Raw genomic sequence first — 13,214 nt, forward strand, 5'->3', positions numbered from 1 at the left:
CCATGAGACTGAGACCCAGTCACTGCATAGCCCACTGTATTTCTCATAGTGTTCTCTTTAATCGTTTCCTCATTATATATCTACAATTTCCAACAATCATCTACTATTGTAGAACATAGTTCTTTGCCTTCTCCACTATGTAAAGATTCTTTATTTTTTTTTTTCATCTAGAAACTCAGCTCTGTAGTTAACAAACACCATATTCTCAACCTCTTTGTTGAACATTTCTATTTTCTTGTGGCTTTAAATGAGGCTTCACTTACTTTTTAAGAGTGTGTACCTCATCTATAACCCTCTTATATAAAGGATGCATATTGTCCTGTTCTTTGCTTACTAACTGGCATGTTTAGTTCCTATTACTTCTTGAAGACTCTTACTTCTTTTCATCTGTTTGAAAGGCCCTGATCCTTTGAAATCTCTGTGATTTGGCCATATTGTCCTTTATCCCTGCTTGATGATCTCTATCCGCCATAGATCAGGAACCCTGGAACATCACTCACCATTGTTCCCTTCATTACAAGATGCCCACACCATTCTGTGGCATATTTAACATCCTGGAGAACATTCTATCCAGCATTCAGATTCACTGAACTTTTACTCCATTCTACCTATTAATTCATATGTGCATAAAAAGGCTTATTATTAATTGTGGCAGTTCACCTAGTAAACCTCTAACCACAACTTCTTAACTTTATCATGCCATGATCAAGCTTTGATTTAAAATCAGTGTAGCGAATCTTTGGAAACTCCCTACTTTCACCTCATCTATCTGTTATACCAACAAAGAGGGATTTTGGAATGGCAGTATGCTTGGTACACGTTATGTGAAGAAACACAGTACAATACTGAAACAGACTCTTTTCAAGGTTAGTGAGTTCATTCTTCAAAATACTTATATTGCTCCAAACAAAACCATTGATTTAAATATAAAATAAAGATACTAGAAAGGCATAAATAGCCTTAAAGATAAGAAATACAAGGATAGGGGTGTGGCTCAGTAAATTGCCACTGAGGATGTCCACACTATATCTAAGTGTCTGGTTTGAGTTCCAGCTAATCTGCATCCAGTCCTTCTTCTTGTTAATATGCATCATTGGAGGTAGCCAACAATGCCTCAGGTACTTGAGACCCTGTCATCCTAATGGGAGACCCAACTTGAGTTCTGGACTTTTGGCTTTGGCCTGACCCATCCCTGATTATTGTGGGCACTTGAAGAAAGAACCAGTAGATCAAAAATCTCTCTTTATCCATCTCTCTTTCCTTCTGCCTTCCAAATATAATGAGAACAAGTTTTTTAAAGAAATGTAAAGCAGTGAGGGGTGCTGACAGAGATGACAGAAAATAATATACCAATACATCAAGCATAAGTACAGTTAAATTCACCTATTTGAGGATGATGAGTAATTAGATGAACAGTTAATAAAAGATATGTTTGAAGCAAATAATAGACATATGGACAGGGATATTTTTAAAGGCACTTATTTTTTAATAAAATTAAATGAACTAAATACTCAAAGAAATTCTAAAAATATTCATACTAAAAGTGTAGAGATGTAGAAAGATTTTTTAAAATAGGTATCAGATATTAGCACATCAAATATATGCATAAACAGATAAAATATACATAGTTGGCCAAGAGGACCCTCAGCTAGATCAACTAAAAAAAGGGAAACCTTATATAAATAAATTCAGATATTAAAAAGGGAGATGCTATAACCGACATCATAGAAACACATTGGATCATTAATAATTATTAGAAACAATTAAATGCCAATAAATTTGATAATTCAGAGGTAGTGGAAAAAATCCTGGACACATACACCTTAACAAGAGTGAATTATGCTGTCCTGGTTGCCCCTCTCCCAGGCCAGCTCTCTGCTGTGGCCCGGGAAGGCAGTGGAGGATGGCCCAAGTGCTTGGGCCCTGCACCCATGGGAGACCAGGAGAAGCACCTGGCTCCTGCCTTCAGATCAGCGCTGTGCGCTGGCCGCAGCGCGCCAGCCACGGCGGCCATTGGAGGGTGAACCAACGGCAAAAGGAAGACCTTTCTCTCTGTCTCTCTCTCTCACTGTCCACTCTGCCTGTCAAAAAAATAAATAAATAAAAAATTTTTTTAAAAAAAAGAGTGAATCATGAAGAAACAACTAGAAAGATGGAATCATTAATAGAAAGTCCATGGCCGGCGCCATGGCTTAACAGGCTAATCCTCCGCCTTGCGGCACCGGCACACCCGGTTCTAGTCCTGGTCAGGGCGCCGGATTCTATCCTGGTTGCCCCTCTTCCAGGCCAGCTCTCTGCTGTGGCCCGGGAAGGCAGTGGAGGATGGCCCAAGTGCTTGGGCCCTGCACCCCATGGGAGACCAGGAGAAGCACCTGGCTCCTGCCTTCGGATCAGCGAGATGCGCCGGCTGTGGCAGCCATTGGAGGGTGAACCAACAGCAAAAAGGAAGACCTTTCTCTCTGTCTCTCTCTCTCACTATCCACTCTGCCTGTCAAAAAATAAAAAGAAAAAATAAAAAAAGAAAGTCCACCCTCAGAGAAAAGTCCAGGTCCAGATAGCTTCCTTACTGAATTGTACCAAACACTTAAAGAATATTTAGCATCAAAACTTCTTAAATTATTCCAAAAATAGAAGAAAAAAAATTCTTCAAATCTCTCTCTATGTGGTCAACATTACCTTGAAACCAAAACCAAAGACACAACAACAACAATCAAATCTATAAACTATATCCTTTATAAATGTGAAAATCCTCAAAAAAAGACTATCACATTAAAAGAATCATTTACCACAGTCAAATGAGATTCATGCCAGTGATGGTTTAATATACACAAATCACTGAACATGACATACTGCATCAGTCAAATGAAAGCCAAAAACATTGGAGCATCTCAACAGATGCAGAAAAGACATCTGATAAAATATAAGATTCCATCATAATAGAAACTCTAAACAAATTAGGGAAAAAAGGAACATACTTTAACATAACAAAGACCATATAGATGAACCCAAGAGCTAACATTATATTGAATGAAGAAAAGCTGAAGACTTTCTCTCTGAGATCTGGAACAAGACAAAAATGACCACTCGGTACTTCTAGTCAACACAGCACTGGAAGTCATAGTTGGAGCAACTAGGTAATAGAAAGGAATAAAGAACATCTCAATTGGAAAGAAGGAAGTCATACTGTCACTGGTAGCAGATAAATTGAGTCTGTATACAGAAAACTCCACAGACTCTACAAAAACACACAAACCTTATTTGAACAAGCAGCTCCATAGTAAAAACTTAATAATCCAATTAAAAATGATCAATATGTTTAAACACACCTCTCTCAAAGGAAGATGTACAAATGAGCAACAAGTTCATGAATAAAGGCTCACTATAACTAATGATCAGGAAATATAACTCAAAGCCACAATCAGAAATCACATCACTCTGATTATATTGAGTATATTCAAAAAGGTGAAGAAGACATAGAGAGGACATGGAGAAAAGGGATTCCTTGTATATTGTTAGTGGCAACATAAATAAGTATATACAGGAGGAAAAAAGTACAGCCATTGTGAAAAACTTCATCAATAATCCCTAATAATCTGACAGAACTACCATAGGATCCAACAATGCCACTATTGGGGATAGATAGATAGATAGATAGATAATCTGAGAGAAATGAAGCAAGTCTTTTGAAGAAACATCCTGACTTTCATGTTTATTACAGAATTGTTCACAACGCTTATAAATGAAAAGAACCTGATCATCCATCCACTGATGAATGAATAAAGAAATGTGATACATATAACCTAGGGAATACTGTTAAGCCACTGAATGTTTGAAACCATGCAATCTCACTCATGTATGGAATTTAAAATGTTGATCTCATATAAATTAAATATATAGTGGTGGTTAGCAGGTGTTGGAGAATATAGCAGGGAAGGAAAGGATGGAGAAAGGATGATAAACAGGCACTGATAGGAAAACAGAATTTCTGGCTTTCTTTTGCCCAGTAGGGTGACTATAGAAAAAGGTAATGCACTGTATATTTCTCTAAAATAAAGTGGAAGAAGGGCTTTTGCATGCTTTCTCCATAAATAAATAATACATGTTTGAGTAGATAGAGGTGTTTGTCCTGATGTATACATTTATCAAACCATAACATGATAACACATAAATGTATAAAATTTTAAATGCCAGTCAGTAATAAAATGTTTTAAGAACAAAGTACTAGAGAGAGAGAGAGAGAGAGAGGGAAGGGAAGGGAAGGGGAGGGGAGGGGAGGGGAGAAGAAAAGGGAAAAGGGGAGGGAAGGTGACAATGGGGGAAGAAGGGAGAAAGGGAGGTGAAGGGGAGAAGGAGAGATGGGATAGGAAAATACAAAGAGGGAAAAGAGAAGACATGCAGGAGGAGAAAAGAGGCAAAACAAAAGCAAATAATAAGATTAAAAAGAAAAGGTAAATAAGAAAATACTTCTAACAATTGTGTAACCATAAAATGGAAATATATGACAAATTCATGTCAAAAGATAAAATATTAAAATGCATTGATATGAATTGTTCATTGATTCATTAATTTTTATAAATCATATTATGCTATATAAATTTTATTATCCTATCTCAAAAATAATGAAACATTGTTGTTTTGAAACCAGATACTGAGTATATTACTTTTCATATTTCAAAAAATCATTATATTTCACAATATTTCTTCATAGTGAAAAACTTTTGCAATAGTCAGATTTTCCACACAATATTTTTTATGAAATACACAAATTTTATATTCCTTCTTTGAATTCTAAATTTGTACTCTAATCAGTATTCATATTACCTGTAATGAAACATCTTCAAAATTTTTATAATATTAAAGTGATGAGAATTAAAAAAGAAACAATGAACAGAATCAATGTTGTTGAGAAAATAAAAAATTTCCAAAGCATTTAAAAACCAACAAGCATAGAGTCATAGATCCAAGAAATGCTGTAAACTATTTTCCAGATAAATACAAAGAAAACTATACACAGATACTTCATGGTTTCACTTTTGGAACCAAAAGGCAAGAAGACAGTAAGATAAGCTATCCTCAAAAGATCAACAATAAAATAATAGATGCTTTAACCATTGGGTTTCCAACATATGTTGAGGAATACGAATTTTTACTGTTATCATGTATATGTATTTAACCAATATTCATTAACAGCTATGAATGTCATATAATTTTGTGTGTATGTGTATATACATGTGATTTCAAACAAAAGAAAATGGAAAGGAATTCTCACTAGCAAATTTATACTCAAGAATATATTCAAACAAATATTTCTGTGTAGAGGACAACAATTTCAGATAGAATGATGAAGAGCAAAGAAAAGGGAAAATATATCCATATTGACTGAATAGATGTATTTTGTAAATATACCATACAGAGAATGAATATATATGACAACAATACTAAAAGCAGAAGGCAGTAAATGGAGTATAAACATTACAATTGCATTTTTAATGTTAGAACAATACTAACTTAATAAGTCAAGGTTGTGGGTTGGCATCCTATATAGATGGTAAGGATATGGGGCCTGGAATAGTCAAGGAAGTCAGATAGGAAAAAAAATGAGCTGTAAAATTCTCCAGAGTTTCAGTGTCTAGCCTTGTACTAGCCTTGTACCTTAACTCCACCCTCTTACATGCCAGTCCAGTCATTGCACTTTACTAACATGCTCCTGAGTCTCCTTTAGGACTGGGAAGCAGATACCATGATGACCACAGGTAAGCTGAGTTCCACATGAAGATTCCACGAAACTTTCCTAGAAGATATCACATGCACTAAACCTCACCCAAACTCCATCCCATTTGTATATGCAATTGGGGCACCACCCTTTACACCATAGAGCTAACCAATGGACAGTAGAGAATCCCTCTGTTGCCTTCTCTTGAACTCTTTCCTAGCGAGCAGCACTCTTCTGGCTCTCTCTTGGGGAGCATTTCTCCTCATGGGGTTGCCCACACTAACACCTAAATGTATACTCATTCTACCACATTAAACAAATCCTGCCCTCATTATTGTACTTTACTTATATCCCTACTTTGAATTTTTTTCTCACATGGGGGAAAGAGCTTGGAACAGACTCAATCAGGAAACATATTCCCACAACAGTAATTAACTCAAAAGTATGGTGAAAACAGCATATAACTACCATGATAATGCAAGGGGAGGGAAATTAATAATAAACATACAACTTTATTTTAAAGAAGTAAGACAGGGGGCAAGGTTGGTAAAGAACACATGACCCAAAAAGAAAACAGATGATGTTTTGCTTCCTTTCTGAAAATTCCTTCTGAATGATACCAAGCTATTTAGGCAATGTTCTAACCGCATAGTCACTAACTAAAAGTATACAATCACGTTATCATGTGATTAAATGTAAGCAGAAATAACATACATTTAGATTAAATACCAGAGATCCTTTAACAACAAATTTCTATTCTGATTCATTTATGCTGTCAGTATATAGACCATAAAGAATAAAGAATCAGGATAAAATATAAAATAATTATGAATTTAATAAATAATCTACAATTTTATTTTGAGAAATATAACATGTTTAAAACCTTTTGTTAAAATTCTTAGAAAGTGTCACTCTCCAAGGTATTAATATTTGTAGCATGATATTAATGCTTCAAGAAACTTAGTAACTGCTTAAGCAGCACTTGAAAAATCAAAGTGAGATTGCTCTACTAGGAACATTAATCACAACTTTAAAACATATCAATTAAGCCAGCTTCACCTATCCATTATAACAGGCATAAATGCAAGTATAAAAAATTAAACAGTCCATATTAGATAGCCTGAATCACATAATGAGCAATTTAAACTTCTAGGTATAGTAGAATAACTTTCTGCAAAACCACCACTATTAGCAAAAATGTGAGACCAAAAGAATTTAATTACATGGCTCTGGTAGAGTAAGACTCTCCTTCTCACTGATCTATTTTATATTTGCTTATAAACTGTTAAACTTCAAATGTGTTTGTGTGGATTTGTACCCACAAAAATTTTTATCTCCATCCTTTTTTAACTCCAATTTATCAAAAATATCATCACTGATGTGCAAACTGAAATTTTAAAGTACAGCCATGTTATTGCATGCACAAAATAACAGAATAAGTGATTTCCCATATTCCACTGCCTACCATGAGATTCTTTCAAAACATAGCACTTTCTGTCTGTTCCAACTGCAAACTTATTACTTCATTATTACAGGAGCAGTCCTATTTGTTAACTGTCCCTGCTAGATTCAACAATGGAGAGTTAGGTAAGCCCACATCTGTCTCTCAAGCCCTAAGAATCCATGTTCAACTCATTACTCCACTAATGCACAAGACAAACAGTGGTAATATCCATGTACTGGTACTAAGTCCAGCTCTACTGATGACATGTCCTCACTCTCAGTGATTTCTCCATTCATTTAACAATACTTACCATGGCTTTACAATGTGTTGTTGTTTTGAACTCTGAATAAATGCTAAAAAGAAAAATTTCATGGTCCTCAAAAGCATGAAACATATAGCATACAAGGGTAAACATTCATTCTATTGATCCTTCAGCAAGAAGTTACCAACCATCAAGACCTAACCAAACACTCTGTTTGATGCTGAGACCCTGTGGTGGAATTCTTCCTTTCCCTTAAGCCTATGTCTGACAAGGGATTAAACATTAAATAATCACAAAGATAAATACTGGAGCGAGTGCTATGGCACAGTGGGTTAAACTGCTGCTTGCAATGCCTGTGTCCCATACCGGAGTGCCAGTGTCTTTTCTGCTTCTGATCCATTTTCCTACTAATACATCCTAGGAGACTGCAAATAATGGCTCACGTACATTGATCCCTGCCACTCAAGCAGGAAACCAGGATGGAGTTCTGGGTTCTTGGCTGTCACCTGGATTAGAGCTCTAGATATTGCAGGCATTTGGAGAACGAACCAGCAGATGGAAGATTTCTCTCTGTCTCTTTCTGTCACTTTGCCATTCATGTAGATGAATCTAAATTAAAAATAAACATTATTTTAAAATGTGTATATAATTCATGTTATGTTAACTAATAGGTTTTATGCAATAAAAGTATTATAAATGCTGCTGGCCTTGAGAATCTGAGGAAGAGTTCATGAGAAAAAAAAAATTGAGCTGAAAGTTGAGTATAAGTTAATTAGTAGGTAAGTGTCATCCTAGTGGAGAGGAAAATAAGCAAAGACTGTGCTTCTAGATGAATGCGATTTATTATACAACTCAAAGAGGGCCACTGTGGCTAAAGTGACAAGAACAAGAGAAAATAATGTAAGATGATGTTCCTAAGAGATATAATGAAAATATTATTTGAGGCTTCAAAGAATACAATGTAAGTTTTGGTGTCCATTGTTAAAAGAAATGGGAATTTGCTGATGGTTGTGAAACAGAAATTGCATAATTGTATTTTAAGTAAATATCTTCCAACGAGTTATCTAGACAGTGAATTGAAGAGGAATATAGTTGAAGGAGAACAGCAAGACTCCTGCAACAGTCCAGTGCTCCATATAAGATAAACTGCTATTTTTTAAAAAGATTTATTTATTTATTTGAAAGGCAGAGCCACAAAGAGGTAGAGGCAGAGAGAGAGAGAGAGACAGGGAGAGAGATCTTCCATCTGCTGGTTCACTCCCCAGATGGCCGCAATGGCCAGAGCTGCACCAATCCAAAGCCAGGAGCTTCTTCCAGGTCTCCCACATGGACCCAGCGTCCAAAGGACTCCGTCCATTTTCTTTTTTTTAAAGGAAAGAGTTTATTGGGGGAAACCCGACAGACTGGAGGGAAGGGGCGAAGAAGGGAGAGAGAGAGAGAGAGAGAGAGCGCCACATGTTCAGGAACAGGTCCTTTTAAAACTTTGCCAGGGGAGGGGCAGGGAAGTAGGAGCAGTGAATCCCATTAGGATGGGGGTGGGGCTCAGGTGGCCACATGGCTTCCAGCAATGGTAGCGGGAGCTAGAGCCTAGGATGATATTAGGGTATAGATCGCGCCTTAGATAAGACTGCGCCATTTTATTAGCATTCCCCCCTTTTGTTTTTCATAAAGCAGAAGTTCTAGGGGTTACATTAGTCCCGAAAGTCTAGGAGGGATAGAGGAACAATGATCTGTCTTTAGAGCTACTTCCTGCTGACAAGGGGTGACGAGATAACCCTTCACTGGCATGGGGCAATGTCTCAAGCCACTGTCTCCTGGGTGGGGAGCCAAGTATATCCCTGTAGCAGGATTTCCACTGCTTTCCCAGGACATATCAGAGAGCCAGATCGGAACAGGAGCAGCCAGGACTCGAACCAACGCCCACATGGGATGCTGGCACTGCAGGCTGCTGACCTACCCACCACACCACGATGTCAGCCCCTAATGCTATTTTTAAGTTGGTAGTAGCAGAGAAGTTAGAAAAATGAATGAATTTGAAGGAAATTCTAGAAGTAAACTGGTAGGACTCAGCAACACTTTGGATGAAGGGTAACGAAAGGATGGAGCTGTTTGTTAGTGGCTTGAAGAACTAAACTGATTTTGAAGTACTCCCTGAAATAGGAAACACTGAAGAAGGACCAGGACTAGAAGGAGTAGGCACAAATGCAAATTTGAAAGTGTTAAGTTTGAGTTGCTTTTGAGAAATCCAGGTGATGATAACAATTGAGTTGGGACACTGAGACTGAATTCAAAAGAAACAGGAATACAAATCCAGGTTACAGTGGTATACAAATAGTAACTGAAATTGCAAATGCTGATGATATGGTCTAGGGGTATAGACATGAGGAACTCAGACGTTTACCAGACAGATAAAGGACACTGAGCCTGACAGAGTAACCTCAGAAGTAGGACTGAATGTAGCAAATGTGTGTCTGAAGTTCAGGAAGGGGATACATTTCAAAGAACCAAAGGTCCTTGTGATTTTAAATAAGCTAAATCATAAAAAATAAAAATTCTATAGGATTAATACTATTAAGAATTATTCCCAGGCACAACAATTGTGGCATGTAAAGGTAATATTTAGGGAAGCTATTGTTATTTCTCTAGAAATGAGTAAAAAGTCTTCAATAGACTGAGGCATGCCCCCAAATCCAATTCCTGACATTCTTTGATCAGTAATCCTAGTAAATTTCATTACTCTGCTTCCATATCTTAAAAAGGAAAAGTAGCTAACCCTCTCTAGTTCTCTAGCAGTCTATCCTCTAATACTGTTCTCAAAGCCCAAATATGTGTAAATAAGAACACCGAGAGAAACAATTATCAGCCAGCAACAAAAGTCATCGAAAGTCTCAGATTTGGTAGATAAAAATTGGTGTTCCTGATTATATAACAGACTGAACATGAAAGTCAAAGCTGTTAAAAGGTAAGTTACAACAGGAAGTTCAAAACAGAATGTAGGGATGCAGCGCTGTGGGTAAAGCTGCCTCCTGTGGTGCTGGCATCCCATATGGCCACCAGTTCAAGTCCCAGCTGCTCCTCTTCTCCAGCTCTCTGCTTAGAAAGCAGCAGAGAATGGCCCAAGTCCTTGAGCCCCTGCACCCATGTGGGAGACCCAGAAGAAGCTCCTGGCAGCTGGCTCCTGGCTTCAGATCAGCCCAGCTCCAGCTGTTGTGGTCTTTATGGAGTGGACCAGCGGATGGAAGACCTTTCTCTCTTCCTCTCCTTCTCTCTGCCTGTAACTCTACCTCTCAAATAAATAAATCTTTTAAAAAATGTAGGAAAATTAGACACATCAATATAGAGGAAGATAACAGGTATCATCCCTCATCTACCATTCTCATCAACAGGTTGTTAGTTAAATGACCCTGGCCTTCTTTGAAGCTGTAGGACTAAAACGTCTTATAAGGAGTCCACTATGGCAAGCATTTAGGCCTAGTCATTAAGATGTCCATGTCCCACACCAGAGCTCATGGGTTCAATACAAGGCTCAATTCCCTGCCTCCAGCTCCCTGCTAATGTAGACATTGAGAGACCATGATGATGGTGTAAGTGATTGGTTTCCTGCCACCCACGTGGAAGAACTGGATTGAGTTCCTACCTTTGGTGAATGAACCAGCGGATGGCAGCTCTCTCTGCTTTTTCTATTTCTATGACTCTCAAATAGATTAATTAAACTAAATAATTAATTTGGAAAAAAATCCACAAATGCAGATATTCAATTTGTATAGCTTAGATTACAATTTTGCATGTTGCTACACTGAACTGAGGATGCCTAACAAGAAAAGGAACACCCAATATTAGAACAGTTGATTTAAAACCACATATTATTAAGTTATGCTCATCCACTAAATTATTACAATATAAGTTACTATGTTGTCCTCAAGACATATCAGGAATAAGTAGTTATACATCCAGCACTTTCAATTAAAAAAAAAAGCTAAGCCCTCCTGTGTCCTCCCCTTTGTTCATTCTTTGACATTATTATAATAATATCACTGTTACTTATTATTTTGTTAACTTCTAAACATTTTCAAGGGAAAAGTAAATTTCTTCATATATTTCTTCCTTTATCTGATACTTTTGGTTGAGAGTGCATTAAATCCTAAGTATATGGAAAATATTAAGTTTCCTATTGTTTTTGCAACGGGCTTTCAGGAATAATGTGAGAATAAATTTCAATCTATAACACTGTTATTTACAATTTTTTTCAATTGTGTTCAAGTTTCTTGAAGCATAAATACCTTATTAGGGACAATTAATAATTAGATGAATAATTTCATCCCACCGATGTGTTCCCAGGCTTCTATGTCAGCTTCTTGCCTTTTTGCTGCTTCACACTGACAAATCCGTCCTCTTTGTTACACAATACATACAAGAAGAAAACTGAGAATAAGAGCACTATTCTTGAAGGAATGGCTATGGATACATAAAGCACCCTTTCCAAGAAAAACACACAGAGAGAATCCTTTTTTCTTAGGAGACTTGTGAATGGTCACAGGTAAGGATTTCCTGGATCTGATCTGTATGAGCGGGTCTACACTTTGCCTGCACAGAGACAGGGCAGGGGACCTTTTAAGCAGTGCGGCCTAAAAAGACAAAACAGCAGCATAAAGGGCCTTGGAGCACCGAGGTGACACAAAGCGGAGAGAGGGCACCAGGAGATTGATGGGAGAGAGACCGCCTGGCAGAGGACAAGAGGGTGGGGCACCCTGGGCCGCGAGGTGGTACCTGCGCGGGGTCGAGCGCCCCTGCCACTGAATCCCCGATCCAGAGATGCTCCCGGAGAAGCTGCTGGTAGCTGAGGCAGTGCTTCACCGCGGACGGAACGTTCCCCATGGCGGGGCCTGGGGCGGCAGGCGGCGACGGGAGGGTCCCCGGAGGAGAATGCGCGGTGGGCACCGCGCCGAGGAGCTGCCAGCTCTGGAGCGCGCCGCCCCTGTGATGCGCACGGCGGCGGTGCGGAGTGAGGCAGGGAGCGGAACGCGCCCAAGGTACTGGCTCCTGGAGGCACCTGCGGCGGCGGACGCGGGGAATGCCGGGAACTGGGAGAGGCGAGGAACCTAACAGAGCCGGAGGAACCTAACAGAGCCGGAGGACATTGGGGCAGGCGCGCTTTCTGCGCTGCGCGGTGCTCTTGGGGCTGACGCTCTGTGCAGGGGTTCACGACGGCCTCCTCACCTGGTTGAAGGAAAGGGTCTGGTATTTGATTAAACATTGCAGAGAGTGAAATTTGATTCACAAATTGAATAAGTTAAATTATACACTGACGTCATACCTAAGCGTGTTAATTGTTAAGGACAGTCACTGTGCACTAACTCCCCATGCAGGACCTCTGTCCTCAATGAGTTGTGTTGAGAGTTAACAGTAAAAAGAAATAAATAAATAAAACGAAAATAAAACCATTGTAAAAAGAAAATATATAAGACAAGGAGGACTTTGAACAAATCCTGAAGGTTGGAGAATTGCTAGAATTGCTTATGCCGTGTTGAAAAAGAATGAGTATTACAGTGGAATTATGGGGAAATGGAGACAGATGGGCTTGAAAAAGATGTTTTGCTTCAAATGTACAATATTTCTTTGTGTGGTTGGCAATTCGCTTGATGAAGGGATTTTGTTCCCCCAGCAGCCTAAGACTCTTTTCCAAGTTATTTAAAAGATCCCTAAAAGATGGCTTCACTTTTGTCTCTCCAGGATTTATTAGTGAGTTTGGTTTGACAGCACTAAGATTTATTTTATGTTAACATCTTATCTTAGCA

The 13,214-nt window shown here is 38.4% G+C and overlaps 1 protein-coding gene across 3 annotated transcripts in view; it reads right to left on the reverse strand.

Moving 5' to 3' along the window:
* Positions 1-12,294, reverse strand: part of HMGCLL1 (3-hydroxy-3-methylglutaryl-CoA lyase like 1) — a 151,583-nt gene extending 139,289 nt beyond the window's left edge. For all 3 annotated transcript variants that reach the window (XM_062187558.1, XM_062187557.1, XM_062187556.1), the window contains exon 1: positions 12,187-12,294. In XM_062187558.1, the coding sequence (XP_062043542.1) occupies positions 12,187-12,294 (108 nt within the window). The remainder of the gene's footprint in view (positions 1-12,186) is intronic.
* Positions 12,295-13,214: the final 920 nt, after the last annotated feature.

This window comes from Lepus europaeus, chromosome 3, assembly GCF_033115175.1.
Source record: "Lepus europaeus isolate LE1 chromosome 3, mLepTim1.pri, whole genome shotgun sequence".
Lineage (NCBI taxonomy): Eukaryota > Metazoa > Chordata > Mammalia > Lagomorpha > Leporidae > Lepus > Lepus europaeus.